General features: G+C 39.1%; 1 protein-coding gene across 1 annotated transcript in view; it reads left to right on the top strand.

The window, feature by feature from the left end:
- Window positions 1–17,106, top strand: part of otofa (otoferlin a) — a 106,656-nt gene that overhangs the window by 56,121 nt on the left and 33,429 nt on the right. The window contains exons 6-14 of the mRNA XM_042503597.1: window positions 6,782–6,855; window positions 7,706–7,832; window positions 8,132–8,186; window positions 9,147–9,278; window positions 11,514–11,576; window positions 12,676–12,760; window positions 12,921–13,080; window positions 13,454–13,640; window positions 16,430–16,616. Coding sequence (XP_042359531.1) covers window positions 6,782–6,855; window positions 7,706–7,832; window positions 8,132–8,186; window positions 9,147–9,278; window positions 11,514–11,576; window positions 12,676–12,760; window positions 12,921–13,080; window positions 13,454–13,640; window positions 16,430–16,616 — 1,070 coding nt within the window. The remainder of the gene's footprint in view (window positions 1–6,781; window positions 6,856–7,705; window positions 7,833–8,131; window positions 8,187–9,146; window positions 9,279–11,513; window positions 11,577–12,675; window positions 12,761–12,920; window positions 13,081–13,453; window positions 13,641–16,429; window positions 16,617–17,106) is intronic.

Below are 17,106 nucleotides of genomic sequence, written 5' to 3'. Positions count from 1 at the left end.
TGAGCTCCATTCAGCAGAGCCCCCAGAGCAGAACGTACAGACAGTATATGTCAATGAATTATTGATCCCCTGCAGTTTAATTTTTATCTTCTCCACTTATGCACACATGCAAAAGGACAGAAAGCAAGCAAGTGAAGAAAGCATCTTCACTGCCTGACACTGCATACTGTGTCACATATATGTGTTTATAAATAAAACACAGGCAGCATTTCCAAACACATTCAACAGTTTGACAACAATGAGCATTTAATTCCAACTAACTCTTCTGTCCTCACTCTGTATGCAGGTGCACAGCTATGCAGTGAGCTAAAAACAGCTCCAATAAAACCTAAAGACAGGAGTTTGCCATTGAGGTTTTTAGTGAAAACAGTTGTTTAACAGCTAAACTAGCTTATACCATTAACACAAGTTAATCCAAAGTTAATTTGAAAGAAACAAGAAGACTGGATTCATAAATATTAACACTAATTGTCAAATTAGCTACACCGTCCCTTATTAACAATAAAGGAAGAATCACCAGTGAAAGATTAGCATAAATTCCCCGGAGGAAGCTCAACACATAAATTGATAAATATATATAATTATGTTTATGCTGCTTTTTACTTTTGTACAGTGTCTTTGGGTTCCTTTAAAAGCGTTTTATAAATAAAATGTATTATTATTATTATTACTGTAATGAGTAGATTTGCTAGTACTAAACCAACCTCAGACAATATATCTTTAATTAGATTTATACCTTAAGCAACAGTCACACAAAAAAGTTATAAGAAATAAATATTTACTTGGTTACAGCAGTGACAAAAAGTAAGGATGTACTCATGTCTGCTAAACAGCAGGCGTTGTTACTAAGCAACAGAATGTTCAACTGTAACCAACTGACAGTGGCAAAAGTGCATATCCACCACTTCTTTTTACACGCAGTCATGTCCATGTTTGACCATCTGCTTGCAGCAAGTTCAAAGCCAGGTCTCCAGAGTTAACTGCAATGTATACCCCCGCCCTCTGCTTCCTACCCCACTGCTTGACTTGCACATTAAAAATGAGTTCATAACTGTGAGCAAAATGTTTCATGCTCAGCTTGAAACTCCTGTTTTATGGAGGAGATGAAAATCAAGCTGCCAAGTACAGGAGAATAACCTGGGGAGCAATTCTGCTTCAGTCAGATGATTTATCTTTGCTGTAATTTACACAAGCACTGAGGCAATTAGTTCATGCTTTCATGTAGTATTGATTATTGCACATTCGTCCCCAGACATACTCGGAAGTGCAGTTCATTTTCATCTTTAAGCACACACGTGCATATCCTCTCTGCTTTTAAAATATGCAGCAGCTGGCTTTGCATACAATACTGAGCTTCTTATCTCCATATCTGCAGTACAAAGCTTGAACAAGCTTCATGTCTCATTCAGGGTGTTTGTTTATGAGGTTGATGTGCAGTGTTTAGATGAATGAATGAATGAAGATGTTACAGTTTACATGATAGTCACTGATGCATTCATGGTCTTTATTTCAAAACAAAGGAAAAGAAGTAAGAAGTAAAGAGAGAAAATAATAGTTGTCCTCTCTAATTTTGAGCCACTCAACAAGTTGTATTTTTTCTGTATTTTCTTTTAAAGTTAGACTTTTTGTGAGTTTTACCTGCAAACTTCTAAAGTAAAGTGCGGATTTGCATATTTCCATTAGTCTAATAGGAAGCTCCACTTGGGAACTTTCTTTGCTTTCTTACTGACATCTGTGAAGGTTAGGTTTTGTCATTAAATCTGTGTAGAGGGACTGCTTGTTAGGAAAAGTGGAAAATATGGCCTCCTGGAAAAAACATTTGTCTCTGATGTTTGTCCTTGTTTTTACTTTTAACTCGGCTCAGCAAAGGAAAGGAAAGGAAAAGAGCATAAAGGGAGTGAAAGACAAGTAAGTAAAATCTTTGATAGCTCAGCTAGAATTTATGAGTCTCCTCTCTTTTCACTGTTCTTGTGCAAAAGATGCTCTACTTTGGGGCCAGTCATACTGAGACACGTATTATAAAAGTATCTCCAGCAAAACCATTGTTTCTGTATGACATACCGTGCCTGCTGGGCGCTCCTCTATTGCTGCTGCGCCACGTGTTTTTCTTGCAGTTTGTGGATGCGCATAAAAGTTAAAATATTTTCAACTTTTCCACTTAAGCTGTGAAGTTGCAGCGCTCGTCAGTGTAGCTTTTGGCCACACGCAATCAGCCCTGCTCCACAGATGCTCCCAGTTCTTTTTTCAGATGCGGTTCAAAGGTGCTTTTGGAGCGGTTGCGCTTGGCGTGAAGCATCTTGGTGTGATCATCCCTTTATTGTTGACAGAGCTTTAGCAGATCACTATCTTTAACTGCTATAACTTTATGGCCTTCTTCCTACAACATATTAGGTCGGAAAAGTTTGGTGTACAAAATGACTGACTTTAGCACAGGAGACTCCCTACACATGCAGCCCAAGTCAATATTGGTTTCCTTTAAACTAAAAAATGTACTTTAAGATCAGAAAACATCAATTAATCGTGAATTATTCCTCTAAAGATCATGTCGGTCGGTTTGGAAGAGACTGACAAACAGAATATTGTGGCTGATGATGTGAATTTCAGTTTACAAGTACAAATCAGAGCTTATAATAGTCTCTATTAAAAGAGAAAAGGGATGTTTTCTGGTCAAGACAGAGCTGCAGAATTGGCTTTACATCTTGTGTGGTTCAGCCTTATGACAGGTCTTTGCTTGAATTCCCTAAATTAACTCAGATGTGGTGGAAAAAGAATTGTTGGAAAAATGTGAAAAGACTGAATATAAAGTACTGAATTGTGGTTTCAGACCATTTTTTGTGTCAAGGATTTTTTTGGCGTGCCTGACATCATTGCTGGATGACACTCTGGAGCCATCCTTATCATAAACCCTCCCCTACCCTAAATAAACACTAGAGCATCAGTGGTTTGCCTTTTTGCTCAAGCTATTTATTAGCTATTAATACTATACTAATATATTAAACTAATACATTAATACTTTACTAATATATTTATACTCACACCTGACCTGTGTGTCTGGGAGAAAGAGGGAGGAAGAGGCAGACAGAAAAAGGAGGAGAGAAGGTGGATGGTGGACTATTGCACGCAATGTTTCTGAAAGTTATTAATAACTTACTCTGAATGCTGTTCTGTCACACTGCTTCAGCATATTGCTCAGATATGTCACCGCTGTCCAGCGGACATGCTTTTAGCATTGCAGAGCCCATGATTATGAAACCTAATTTTAAATCCTCGATGATTTTTTTTTAATCATTCAAATTTGACTGTGTGGTTAATGACACATTTCTCCGTAATATAACAAGCACGTTTAGTGAGCACTTTTTGTTTTGCTTTGCCTGGATTTTAGGCATGAACCTTAGAATTAACAGCCCGTTTTAGGGCCTTGAAAAAAAGTGTAATGCTGTATTTACGTTAGGTAAGGTTAGTCTTAGGGATGTTGCTGTGATGTTACGTTTACGGTAACCCACCAAGAAATATTCAGAAATATTCAAGTACTGTTGTACAAAATCAAGTGTTTGTGTGGCTGCTGCAGAATAAAGCACCATCGCCACCGTGAACAATAGCTTTTACAATAACTATAAATATATTGATTTAACTCAACTGAATGGCGGAGTCCACACCACAGCTATAATGACAATGACAGTGGAAATGATATTGTTCCAATCATTTTTAGGGCAATTCGCTGAATGATAGAAACACAATCAAACGCAATCAAAATGCAATGGCATTTACAGGGCGACACAGCTGGAGTGTGTAGCGCCTGCTTAGCGCTACTGTTAACAGGACATTATGTTCATCAGCATCAATGTTCACATCAATACTGTTATAGTTGTTAGTGTGGACGGCCCTTAAGATATTAACATTTACCCTTTGGTTTTAACGATGCGTTTTTTTTCCCAGTTGGTCTGATTTAAAGGTCACTTTGTCAATTTTACTCCCTATATTTGCATATTCCCAAACACTTAGTGCCACCAAGATGTGAAATTTTGTTGTTAGTTGACCAAACATCCTCCGTGTTGCTCCTCTCAGTGTTAAAGTACAGTATTACATAATAATTATGTCAGTTTGTCATGAACTTAAGAGGCTCTCGGGCCACACAGCAACAATCTTCTTTGGTGATGTACAGAGCCCAACCCCCTCTTCCTCCTCCTCTCTGTACCTCCAACCATGCATCTCCACCTCTTTCTCCCTTCCTCCACTCCTCTCTCTTGCATCATCATTCATCTGATCCAACCGTTATCTTACCTGGCTGGTCTGGAGGATCTGCACCTGACAGGTGAAGAATATGGAAATATAGTTCAGAATAGAAGGAAGCTCTGGGAGGACTTTTGTTGGGGCAGAATTATGGTGATTTGACCTCTGTGTGGAGTTGAGTAGGATCAGTGGTGTCTTTCATGTGGTATGTATGAAACACATTTTTTGTGTGTGCGTGTGTGTGTGTGTGTGTGTGTGTGTGTGTGTGTGTGTGTGTGTGTGTGTGTGTGTTGTTTTGGCAGCTTACTGTGGAATCAGATTGAATGAGACAAGGGGGGGACTGGATAACTGGGGCATCTGGTTTTGTGATTAACCAGGGCTGCAACTCACAATAATCAAGTTATCAATATATGGTTTTTCCAATTAGTTGATTTAATTGTCTTTTCTATAAAATGTCAAGGTTCAAAGTTACTTTTTAAATTGCTTTAGATTTTTTGTAGATTGTCTAGTGAATTGTCTAATTAGCATTTCAGCTACAATTAACCTTTGTTACATTTAAAGGTATTTAAAATTCCATTCACTAATCTTGTACATCAGATGAAAATGCACTGGTCAGACTGCTTTATAGACAGGCGGAGAATTGTTGGAACTCATTTTTAAGTGTGAATGGCCTTGATTTGATTAGACTCAAAGCTCTTTACCTTTATTTTTGATGTGTGATTGCTGTCTTTCTTGACTTGTATTCCCATTCACATGCCTCCAAGACTTTAAGTCACACTTGGCTGTCATCAAATGAGATGTAAAACCATCCAGTTTTCTATATTATATAACATGAGGTTGAAGGTTGCCCCTAGAATAACAGGGAAGAGACCAAAGCAGAAACTGAACTCTGATACATTCAACTCTGAATGCCTAAGGAAACAAAAGCAAAACCTTCCTATTCATTAATTTCCTGACATGTATCCATATCCGCAGCAAATTGGACGGTCACACTCATTTTTAATTATTAAGGCCCCTCATTTGTCGTTCCGCTGATGACATCACAAGCGCTTTGTTGTTGTGGTGACATGTGATCCAGATATTATCAATGTGGAGACACCGGATACTCTTGTTTTGTGATTGAGGGTCTGGAGAATTGGTGGTGGTGATGAGGGGGGGTAGGGAGGTTGAATCTCCTGGAATTAAATGTCTAGCTGAGTTACAAAGATGGCCATGATATACGTTATGGTGTTGGGTTGCATTTTGATTATGTCCATGAGTGGGCCATGGGGTTTTCTGCCCAAGACAAGTTCAGTACTTGATGTCAGTCAACTTCTCCTCTGGGTCTGAGTCTACACTCTAAGAATTAAATGGTTACAAAAGGGATTGTACTGAAGAACTCAGAACCATTTGCTTCTGAAGATCTCTCTCTCTCTTTTTTTTTTTAAGAACAAAGTTTTCATTAAGAACCCTTTTTTCATCCAAAAAGCCTTTACTGTTTGTAAAGATCCTCATCATTTAACATTTAAATATTTACCCATATTTTAAATGGTATTTTGTTTGTTGATGTATCTGGGATTCCCTTCATTCATTTATTTTACCTTCGTTCCGCTGTAGGCGATAGGCCATGGGCAGCTGTGGCTCAGGAGGTAGAACGGGGCGTCCATTAATCAAAAGGTTGGCAGTTCCATCTCCAGTTCCTCCAGTCATATGTCAAAGTACCCTTTGACAAGATACTGAACTCTGAAAGTTTTTCAAAACTAAGTAGCAGGTGGCTCCTTGTACAGTTGTCTTGCCTGCCATTGTATGAATGTGTGTGAATGGGTAAATGTTACTCGTAGTGTGAAGTGCAGGTCCATTTTCCATTTACCAAAGTTAATATCTTTACCATCGTTTCATTCCCTTCAATAGTTACTTGCATACCGTATTGAACAGGGACTATGTTAATTGGCTGATGGGTTGATATACAGTCCACATGGCACTGAGCATCCTGGTAAAGTTGAGATCCATTGCGCCATTAAAATAGTAAAAGCTGTCATGATTTTACAAAATCTCTGCCCCCTAAAAAAATTATTGTGAACCATGATTGTACTGGGTTGCGCAAGAACACATAAGCCGTTGCTCTTTAGGAGCATCATGGCTGCTGGACCTGGTTCTCTTGGCCCCAGGCTAACCCGATACACTGAAACCAGAATTATTGAATGATAAAAAGGTTCTCTGCAGAACCCCCAAGGTTTTTTCTTGTTATCACCCTAAGGAGATGAAGAGGTTCTGGATAGAACCTTCAGAAAGGTGTTCTGGATGTAACCATTACACCAGAGAAAAGTTCTCTGTAAAACTGTTCTCTGTAATAGCAGGATCTGGGTTGAGTCTTTCACAGATGGCTCTCATTTTCACCTTTTATGTTAGTTTTTTGGTAGAGCCCTTTGAAAGGGTTCCAGGTGAAACCTTTATGATAGGTTCTACGAAAGAGTAACCACAAAGGGTTCTCCTATAGAGAGTTCACTTTAATGACATAGTCAGTAAGAAAGTTCTCTCTCCTCTCCTTTGTTGTCTCTATTTCCTCCACCAGAGCAGGGAAGGGAGTTTTCTCAGCCATGAAGCTCGGCAAGATCAAGAGCTCCAGAGACGATCACAAGAGAGGCGGTAAAGACAACACACACAACAAGCCCTGTTTGACCAAAAATTAATGATTTAACTTTTCGTTAATTTGATGATTTTGTTAATTTCCAATTTGTATTCAGATTGTCTAAGTTAGCTGCAGGGAAAATACATCTTGAAGCCCATTTCTCAAGTTATTCCTAATCAACGAAGCAATGATAGAAATACTATCCTATTTTAATCAATCAGTGACCCAATGCAATGTATGAAACCTTTATTGCCTTAAGGGGAGTTTTCTTTGCACAATTGAACATTCAAAAAGTATTTCCAAAAACAAATCAACAACGGCACATAACACAAACATAAGCAACATAAAAACATCATAAAACGTCATATAGGATATAAAATTTAAGAAGTGCTTTGAGATCACAGCTTGACAAGTAGCTGAATGCTGCATGTGACATATAATGTGACATCTCTCTTAGTCCTCATCCTGGGCATGCTTTACCCTCAACTTTAAGACAAAATTGCATATTCAGACATAGAGTGTGCAGTTGATCTGCAATGATCTCATGAGCTAATTGAGTACTGATCTGTCCTTTAAGTAATATTGCACATTCCCAGTTATCCAGTATTAGGTTACTTGTAGTGAACCTGAAAAAAAAACAATATTAGGTTCCCCTTTAAATATGTAGAATATAAAAAGTACTGTAATCAGCCTATGCAAAATATCCACCAGTGTTTATAATTGTAGAATGTAAACTCCCCCCAATTCTCACAGAAAATAAAGAAGACATGACCTCAGTGTCCTCACTAGTAGTTACTGCTGTAGTCCTACCAACAATACATATTTGGTTGGTTCTGGTGGTGTCACACCTCTGATACTTTTGCTTAGATGAGCCAGCGATCCTGGACATGGAGGAAATGGACAGGAAGTCGAGGCGGATTGCTGGGGTAATGGACCCAGACACCATCTCTCTGGCCTCTGTCACTGCTGTCACCACCAACGTCTCCAATAAGAGGTATCATTTTGTTCATCAGCTGACACATGCATGCACACGTGTTAGAGGAAAAGACCCAAATAAACACATCCTTAATGGCCTTAGTCAGTACGATGCATCTCAAACTGCTGATGCCACAGGATAATATGAAGCTGGTTGCAGAGTGTTGCCCTTTAATGGCATGTATTTCTAAGACATATTCAACCTTGGAAGTGTGAGCATTCAAACTTTAAGATGCAAACTTAGAATTGAGTTTGTAATCAAGAGTTTTCACGTTTGGAGCACAGGTTCTAGTTATTGATTGTTTTGTGTTTTTCAAGGTCAAAGCCAGATATCAAGATGGAGCCGAGCTCTGGGCGACCAGTGGATTATCAGGTGTGTGTATGTATGTATGTATGTCCAGGTATTTGCGAGCATGCATGAACACTTACACGCATTTCTACTAGGTATGGTGCGCAGAGGCATACAACTGCATGGCGGTTTCTGATATCATATATAATGTATGTGTGATATGATCAGCTGCCGGACACAATGATATGTGTGTGTGATTTTGTATAAGTGGCAGGATAGCTGGGAGGAGGATGACGCCAAAGTACAGCCTCCATGTTAATGCAAGATATGCTGTTAAAAAAAGCACTTCTTTGTGTTATTACCAAGAGCTGGATGAGGAGATTGATGCCACTCTAATATATATTTGTGTGCTATGTTAAAAAGATTAAAAAGAGATGCAGGGGACATCTTTGTTTTCTTTATGCTCATGGCTGTTTGTGTGCTGTGGCTACCACACTTAAGTCATTCAGCACAACGTCAGTGAAACAAAGTAGAAGAATAATTGTGGATACAGTGTAGCTCTCCTCCAGTGCAAGCCCATGGCCTGTTTTCATGGCCTGTTTTATTTAAGAACATGACTACATTATTTCACCAGACTGAAATCCTGATGTAATCTCTTCCTCTGTTTCTCCCTTTTTATGTTTGTCTCTCTGTTCCTCTTGATTCACCAAGACTAATTAAACCAGAGGGATATTTCTTGGATGTGGAAACTTTTCGCTCAGAACTATTTTGTCCATCCAGTTCTAAATTACTTTAGACAGGGGAGAAACACAGGGTAAAAACGTGTAATCTGGTGAAAGCCCTCACTGCCTGAATTAGAATCATTATTTGGTGAAAGATAAATTTGGGTTTTCTTTTTGCCTTTCAGTTGTCCTCGGGGTAATTACTGCGTAGTTGTATGATTTATGGTGATAGTGATGCTGCTGCTTAACTCACTTTTGGAGGAAAGTCAGCTTGTTTCAGCGCTCAGAATCTCATATCTGATGTGCTGATGTCTCCCATCAGATCAGCATCACAGTGATTGAGGCCCGGCAGCTGATAGGCCTCAATATGGACCCTGTGGTGTGTGTTGAGATTGGCGATGACAAGAAGTACACGTCTATGAAGGAGTCCACCAACTGCCCATACTACAACGAGGTGAGAGCTTTTATGCTTTAAAAGTTCACACTGCAAGAAATCAGTTATAAACTAAATATAAACTAGATAATCATATTTCCAAGGCTGAAACTATTTTTCTAACCTTTGTGGTATTCATTGTACTGTACATAAAGTGTCTATGTTAAGGAAAACTTGATCTAAATATTTGAGAGATGAACTCCGGGATGATTGGATTCTGTAAAATGATATGCCAACATTTCTTCTTTGCATTAACTAAAGACAGTTAAACGCTCGGAGCTGCATACTTTCAGTGGCATTTGTTCTTGTGTAAATTAAATAATGTATCTAATAAGAGCGTAAGCCAGATATTTGGTATGATACAGTGATTGTATCTTTTCACTGTGTTTGGAAACACTAATTTTAAAAGTAAATTGTTACATTACGACCATTAAAAAGTAACTTTTTACCTTCAACACCACCTACTGAGAAAGTAATTTAGCTTTGCACGACCATACACGAAGACTGAAAATATGCTGTATCTACATACTGTTTATCCCCAATGTCTCTCTCTGCCAGCTGAACAGTGGCTCTCACTTATAGTTTGGAGGCAGACCATTAAATTATCAAAATAAACTGACAAAAAACAAAATCATCCCGTAGCCGATTTATTCGTCTATTTGTCTTCGTCCCAAACCTAGTAACTAATAGGTGGCATCCGTGATCTGATCTGACAGCGAACTTTGCAGAGACGTGTATGCACAGCCTGCCCTAGCCTCCATGACAATAATAAAACAAGGACACATACAGCTTGTAGTTCATCATGTCTCAACATTGCATTTAATGGCAACAAAGTAAATAGGGAAATATGGTAACACTTAAGTAATAAGTAAAAAGTATTTTAAAAGTATAGCTTTTTTGAAAACCTAACTAAACAACCACCAACACTGCTCTTATATCTGTGGCATTGTTTCAGCAGGTGTCTTTCAATATGAAGACATGAGTGATTAGCTTTTTCCTGTTCAGCAATCAAACAGATTTCTAGGAAAAAGCATCCCTGACATGCACAAAGATAAATGCAGAGTAGAGGCTGTCAGTGCTCTTTTTGATGGTGTAATGTTGTAATAATTTACTGACATTAAAATAAATCACGTATCACTTTTAACTAGAGAGTTGTTAGCAGCTCTGAGTGCTCATAAGCAGCGGAGAATCTCTCTCAGTAGGACGTGCTGGTGGTGGTGAGGGTCATGCAGAGCTCAGCCTCCAGGTTGTGTCCTGCAGGGAAAGGAAGTGACAGTTTATCTGTGATCGATTCCCTCTGTTTGTCTGAGAATCCCGAGTGGACAGACAAACTGGAAACCAGAGTGATCAAGATAATAGCCCTTCATGCTTTCTCTGTTTGTATCCAGACCTTCCAGTTTCTTCAGTCTGTGCTGTTTGAGACTGACTAGCTGCAGTACAAAAAACAATCATCTCTGGTCTCATCAAGTTCACTGATTTTATTGTGTATCATTATGAGAAACATGTCACCCAATTTCATCATCCATTCCCTTGTCACTCTGCTTAGTTTTTTTTATTTAGTATTCCTCTTTCATCCTAAACTAACAGCACAAAGCCAGACTTGTGAATAATCTGCAAAATACCACAGAAAAGGATGGAAACAATTGTGAGTGATGCAGGGGCCCCATTGTCTGTTAATTCATCCATTGTTGAGATATCGCCTGCAGCAAAGTCGGTGATGCTTAGTCTGTAGAGTCTGGCTGTCCTTGCTGTGGGGGAATAAGTGCCCCGTGTTATTCTTTGTCTCCATTATCAGCAAACACTTACACATGAGAAAAGACAAACAAAGAGGAGCTACAAAGTGATCTCATGAGACAAATCTGAGTTCTTGTGGTGTCTTTGTACCCTGCCTCGCCTCTGCCTGCGGTGGAGTTGCACATATACTGCATCTGGGACACCTATAGAAAAGATATGATAAAACTTGCAGGACTTCAAATCAGACATTTCTTTTTAAGCCACTTGTCTTTGACTGTGAAGAACTGAAAGCTTGAGGGGCTGGAGCTGTGATTTGGCTACGATGTGAGCTGATATCCTGAGAGACTGACATGATGATGTTCTTGCTCATTCCTTCAGTTCATTAGTTGAACTCTGCACTGATATCTCTTCTGAACTTCAAAGTTACCTGGCACTTTTTACTTCCACAGAAAAAATGTGTTATTTACTATTGTAGGGGAATACTTTTTAATGGGCAAACCCTTTTTTCTCCACTCTCTGCAGTATTTCGTCTTTGACTTCCACGTCCCTCCTGACGTCATGTTTGACAAGATCATCAAACTCTCAGTAAGTAATTCGTACATGCTGTCGTGGCGCTAAAAAAAAACTTGTCACCATCCTTTTCTGTATTTGTGTTGTGAACATAACATTGTTGACATTGTATATTTGCACTTTAGGCTCAATTTTAGAAGACTTTGCTGCATAACTTTATGCTTTAATATGGAAACAACGATAGGCAAATTTACAAAAGGATCATACAGCTTTTGTGGTTGCTAAAACTGACAAAAAGACAAAAAGAAACCTTGTTATCCTCAAAGCACTCACAAAGGGGGAAATGAAACCCGAACTGAGCTGTCAAGCAAATCGTGTCTCAGCGCTCCTGTGCTATTTGCCACTTTTTTATTTTTTATTTTTCATTTAACCTTTATTAAACCAGATAAGTCTATTGAGAATCATTAACCCGTTAAGTAATTTTCAATGAAGAGCTGGCCAAGAGGCAACAAACTTCCTGTCAAATTTCCTTGCATTGAGTTTTGAGGAGCCCTACATTTTGTTGGTCAGGACCTGTAGTTGATGGTCTGAAACTTACAGTTTTCTTTTTCTGCCTTTGTTCTGCCTATGCTGTTCATGGTGCAAAGGCAACACTTGGACAACAAAGGCCACATGGAAAACTGCACTCAGCTGCAGAACTATATGGGCGTGTTTGTGCTGTAATATAATTAGTGCAAATTCTTTTGTGAATTGGACATTGAGCAGATAGCGGTTGCAGGTAATGTGCAATTCATGCTTTCAGCGTCTGTAATCCATTCACTGTGAATTCACCCTTTAATGTTTTTAAGGTAATATAACTCTGTAGTACTTAATGGTACAGAGAAGAATTGATAGTACCGCCCTTGGTATAAATCAATGTGAAGACATAAAAAGATATTGCTGGGTATTGCATTAATTTGGTTAATAAATGATCTCAGAGACTAACTGGTTATGTATAATGTAAAATGGTGAAGACATTATGCAGCCCCTTGTTAAACATAAAGTCCAGAACCATCTGTTTCACCCTAACACTCACTTCTGAATTATTTATTACTGTTTCCAGTACAACCCTAAATCTTTCAGAGTTTGCTCTTCCTTTTAATATTTCATTCTCAATTCTGTCTGCTTTCTGCAGGTCATTCACTCTAAAAATCTTCTTCGAAGTGGGACATTGGTGGGAACCTTTAAGATGGATGTTGGGACTGTCTACTCTCAACCTGGTGAAGTGCAAGCTGTAGCTCTGATATAAATCTGATACCAAATCATAACATGCATGCATAATCTAAATTAAAGTACATTTTGTCTTTTGTTCATTGTGATGTAAAACTGGTTTTAAGAAAAGCTGTTAGATACTGACTTATTCATTGACATCTATCCCAGAACATCAGTTTTACCACAAGTGGGCCATCCTGTCTGATCCTGATGACATAACAGCAGGGTGTAAAGGATATGTGAAGTGTGACATTGCTGTAGTCGGGAAGGGCGACAACATCAAGACCCCGCACAAGGCCAACGAGACCGATGAAGATGACATAGAGGGGTAATACATTGTTACTGATGTGATTCAGATTGACTGAATTTGACAAATACTGTAGTAAAATTCCCATTTTACTAGTGGAAAGTTCTGCATATGTTATACAAATGTGCAAATTATTTGATAGAATAGATATTTTAATACTGCTTTCTATGCCACTTTCTTTATTTTAAATATTCATTTTAGAGTATATGTTACAGTATAAGAAATCAAGTAATGGTAAATGTTTTAAACCAAAACTGTGCTATATGTTCAAGGATGACTGGCTGGAATCAGTACCTTTAGAAAGCTCAATCCAGCAGCTATACATCTTTAAATTTAATCAATAACTCAACACTCCTGTCTCTGAATGAGATTCTGTGCTGCTGTTTGTTTCCAGGAACCTCTTGCTCCCAGAGGGCATCCCGGCAGAGAGGCAGTGGGCAAGGTTTTATGTGAAGATCTACCGCGCTGAGGGACTTCCTAAAATGAACACCAGCATCATGGCTAATGTGAAGAAGGCCTTTATAGGAGAGAACAGGGACCTGGTAGATCCCTACGTTCAAGTGCAGTTTGCGGGACAGAAAGTAATTCTCACCACATCCTTCCATCTCTTATGACTTGATGTTTCGTGGTTGTTGCTCTCTGGAGGACTATTATTGCTCCCTCAGAATACACTGTGGTTTTCATAATGCATGCATGTGTAGTGTGGATTTTCAAAGCCATACTCAAATAGTTTAACTAATAACTATATATATTATTATAAGGGAGCAGTATGCATGGTTTATTTTGACTGGAAAACATTAAGATTTTATTTCTGTTTATTTTATGTGTTAATTTTACTTTACGGCCATTCAGTATCCAGAGTTTTAGAAAAACTATCTTTATTCAAATTAGTCAGATTGTTCAATCCAATTATCACATATACAAACATTAAGTTGCGCACCCTGTCCCACACATAAACACCCTGTAATATAAAGGGAAAATAAGACAAGAAAAATCTGAACCACTTTTTTGATCCATGGCCTAAAATTGGGACACATTACAGTTGCCCTTATGCAGTATATAAGCGTAGATAAGTGATAAGAAAATAGAAATAGCAATAATGTACTAAACAGTGTGTATTGTGCTACAATATATAACACAAAAGATAGAAATAGAAATGTGTACAAATATGTGCATCACATTTAGCAGTGTGTTGAATATAAATGCCAGAACAGAATAAGTAAAAAATGTAAAAGTTGAATCAGTGACACAAATTATGTAAAGTAAAGCCAGTGTTGCATATTGTACAGTTAAGTCAACGTTGCACAGTTGAAAATATAAATGATAAATACATTATCAGTTGTAGCTGCTAGGGTGTGAATAAGTCCATAAGTAATCTGTTGTCTGACACTCCAAGGGAGGAGTTGTAGAGTTTGATGTCCACAGGCAGGATGACTTCCTGTGGTGCATCTCAGAGAGTCCAGAGAGTCCAGCACTGAATGTGCTTTTGACCAGCACATCATGGAGTGGGTGTCCAACATTGTTCAAAGTGACACGTAACTTGGACTGCATCCTCCTCTCTGACACCGCCACCAGAGAATCAAGCTCTACCCCCGCAGTGTTACTGGCCTTTTAGATTAGACTGTTGAGTCTGCTGATGTCTGCTGCCCACAACCTGCTGCCCGGTACACAACAACAAACAGGACAGCACTGCCCACCACCGACTCATAATCCATCCTCTGTATTGTATGTCAAGTGTTGAAGGACCTCAGCCTCTTCAGAAAGTGGAGAGGGCTCTCTAGTCCTTCTTGTAGGCTCTAGTGTTCTTAGTTTGGTGTAGTTTATTGGCAGTGTGCTCTGACTGTGCACGATTTACAATTATGTCAGTCAAATCAGAATTGGCTGGTCAATATTGATAATTGACAATTTGTTTTTTTTTTCTGTGTTTTAAAGTTTAAGCAGGGCTCAGCGGGACATTCAGATGGCAGGACAGCTGCATTCACGTAAACAGTAGTATTTAGCAAGCTCACTGCACCACAGATCAGAAATGTGAAGCATTTTTTGCCGACACTATTCATCACACAAAAGCCAGAGACTTTTTCGTGAGGTTGCTGTGAGCTGTAAATTCACCTCCTCTAACAAGAAGGTCTCTGCTTTGTCTTCTTCCCTGCCCCAACCTGCAGCTCCTTGTACCAAAGAGTCACATGAAAGTCAAGAGTGCTCACTCTGCAGCGAAATCTGGGAAGTAAAACATCCCCAGAAGTACATGGCACAGCTCTTTGAATAGCGGGAAAGAAAAAAGATAAAGGGACTTCTTGACTTGAAGAAATCTCAGTTGACTGAGGGGTCTCTGACTAATGATTTGAATCTCTGACTTTAAGGGGGCAGCCTGACAGTTTACGCTCCCGGGTTTTAGTAGAACTCCACTATGTTGACACCAAACCCCTGGATGGAATTAGGGGTCAGTAGTGCATTTGCCCTCCTAAGATTAACAACTATTTCCTTTGTCTTTGTCACATTCTCCCACCATGTGACAACGTTATCCACTACAGCCCTATAATCGGCCTCATCACTCATCAGAAAACTTCTGAAGATGGTGGTAGTTGGTCTTCATGGTAGTTGAAATTCTTGTTGTGGTGAAGAGGGTGAAAAGACGGGTAGATAATACTTTCCTCTGCAGGGCTCCAGTGCTGCTGAGCACTCTGTCAGACACAAGTGTTGCAAGCGCACATACTGTGGTCTGCCTTTCAGATAGCTGACAATCCAGGAGACGTGGTTAGCATCCACCTGCATCGCTGTCAGCTTCTCAGCTAGTAGAGCCGGAAAGGCTGGTTCAGGTGGGCGTATACGTGGTTAAACAGGGAAATGATAGCAAGCTTAACTCTCAGGCAGGGCTTGTAAAAAAGATCGCTAGTTCTTATAAAACTTCGTGCTTGAGCCTTGTGTAGTATTCTTTAAGTGTTGACATTGAGCTGTGCCATTACATCTTCCAGCCAGCATTTATGAGATTTTTTTTTCCTTTCACATTTTGTCTGAGGAATCTGAGGAGCAGACTTTTAGCAAATTATAAAAAGGAGGCCACTTATTTTTCTTTTTTAGCTGTAATATTTAAATATCTAATCTAATCTAATCTATCTAATCTTTAAATATATTTGTCAGAAGGTTAGGATCATTAACTGTGCCTCATTAGAGAGGGTCTTAAAAATGCACAAAAATCCTCTAGCTGTGCACAGGTCCAAAATAGTGTATATGACTTTGGGTGCCTGGATAATGTCAGATGGAGCCTACAAAGTAGAATAACTCCTTTAACAATTATAGTATTAAAACAATATCAGCTACTAAACATATATTTGTACTTCTTCTTGAGTGTTTTTCTTTAATGTGTCTCCAGGGGAAGACTTCAGTCCAGAAGAGCAGCTATGAACCGATCTGGAACGAGCAGATCGTCTTCACGGAGCTTTTCCCTCCTCTCTGCAAACGCATGAAGATCCAGATACGAGACTCAGATAAGGTCAACGATGTTGCCATAGGAACCCACTTTGTTGACCTGCGCAAGATCTCAAATGATGGTGACAAAGGTAGGTGGATGTGCACACACACACACACACACACACACACACACACACACACACACACACACACACACACACACACACACACACACACACACACACTTTGTCTCATTAGCATTGATTAGCTGTCAGGTACATTAATTACCCAGTCTTAACTAGTTAATATTTGGAGTAATTATCTGTGCTGCAGTAGAGAATGAATCAAACCGCATGACCCACCTGACCTTATGCTGACAGCTGCATGAATTCAGTGGATACCATTCGAATCGACTTGAAATCTATACATACATTAGCATACATTATACCCAAGTGTAAGATCTGTTATGAAGAATTCTGTGAATAAGTTGCATGGTGAGAAATTATTAAACATTTATACGCTGCGCCTGAAATCACATACTGTGCACTATATACTCAATGTCAATGCCATTAATCAACATGCTTTTGTGCGAATAAATAGTAGTGTATATTTTCTTGGACACACTGAGCTGTAATTACC

Source organism: Plectropomus leopardus, chromosome 16, assembly GCF_008729295.1.
Source record: "Plectropomus leopardus isolate mb chromosome 16, YSFRI_Pleo_2.0, whole genome shotgun sequence".
NCBI classification, from domain to species: Eukaryota; Metazoa; Chordata; class Actinopteri; order Perciformes; family Serranidae; genus Plectropomus; species Plectropomus leopardus.
The sequence above is the reverse complement of the archived record's forward strand: the minus strand, read 5'-3'. Positions and strand labels throughout refer to the sequence as shown.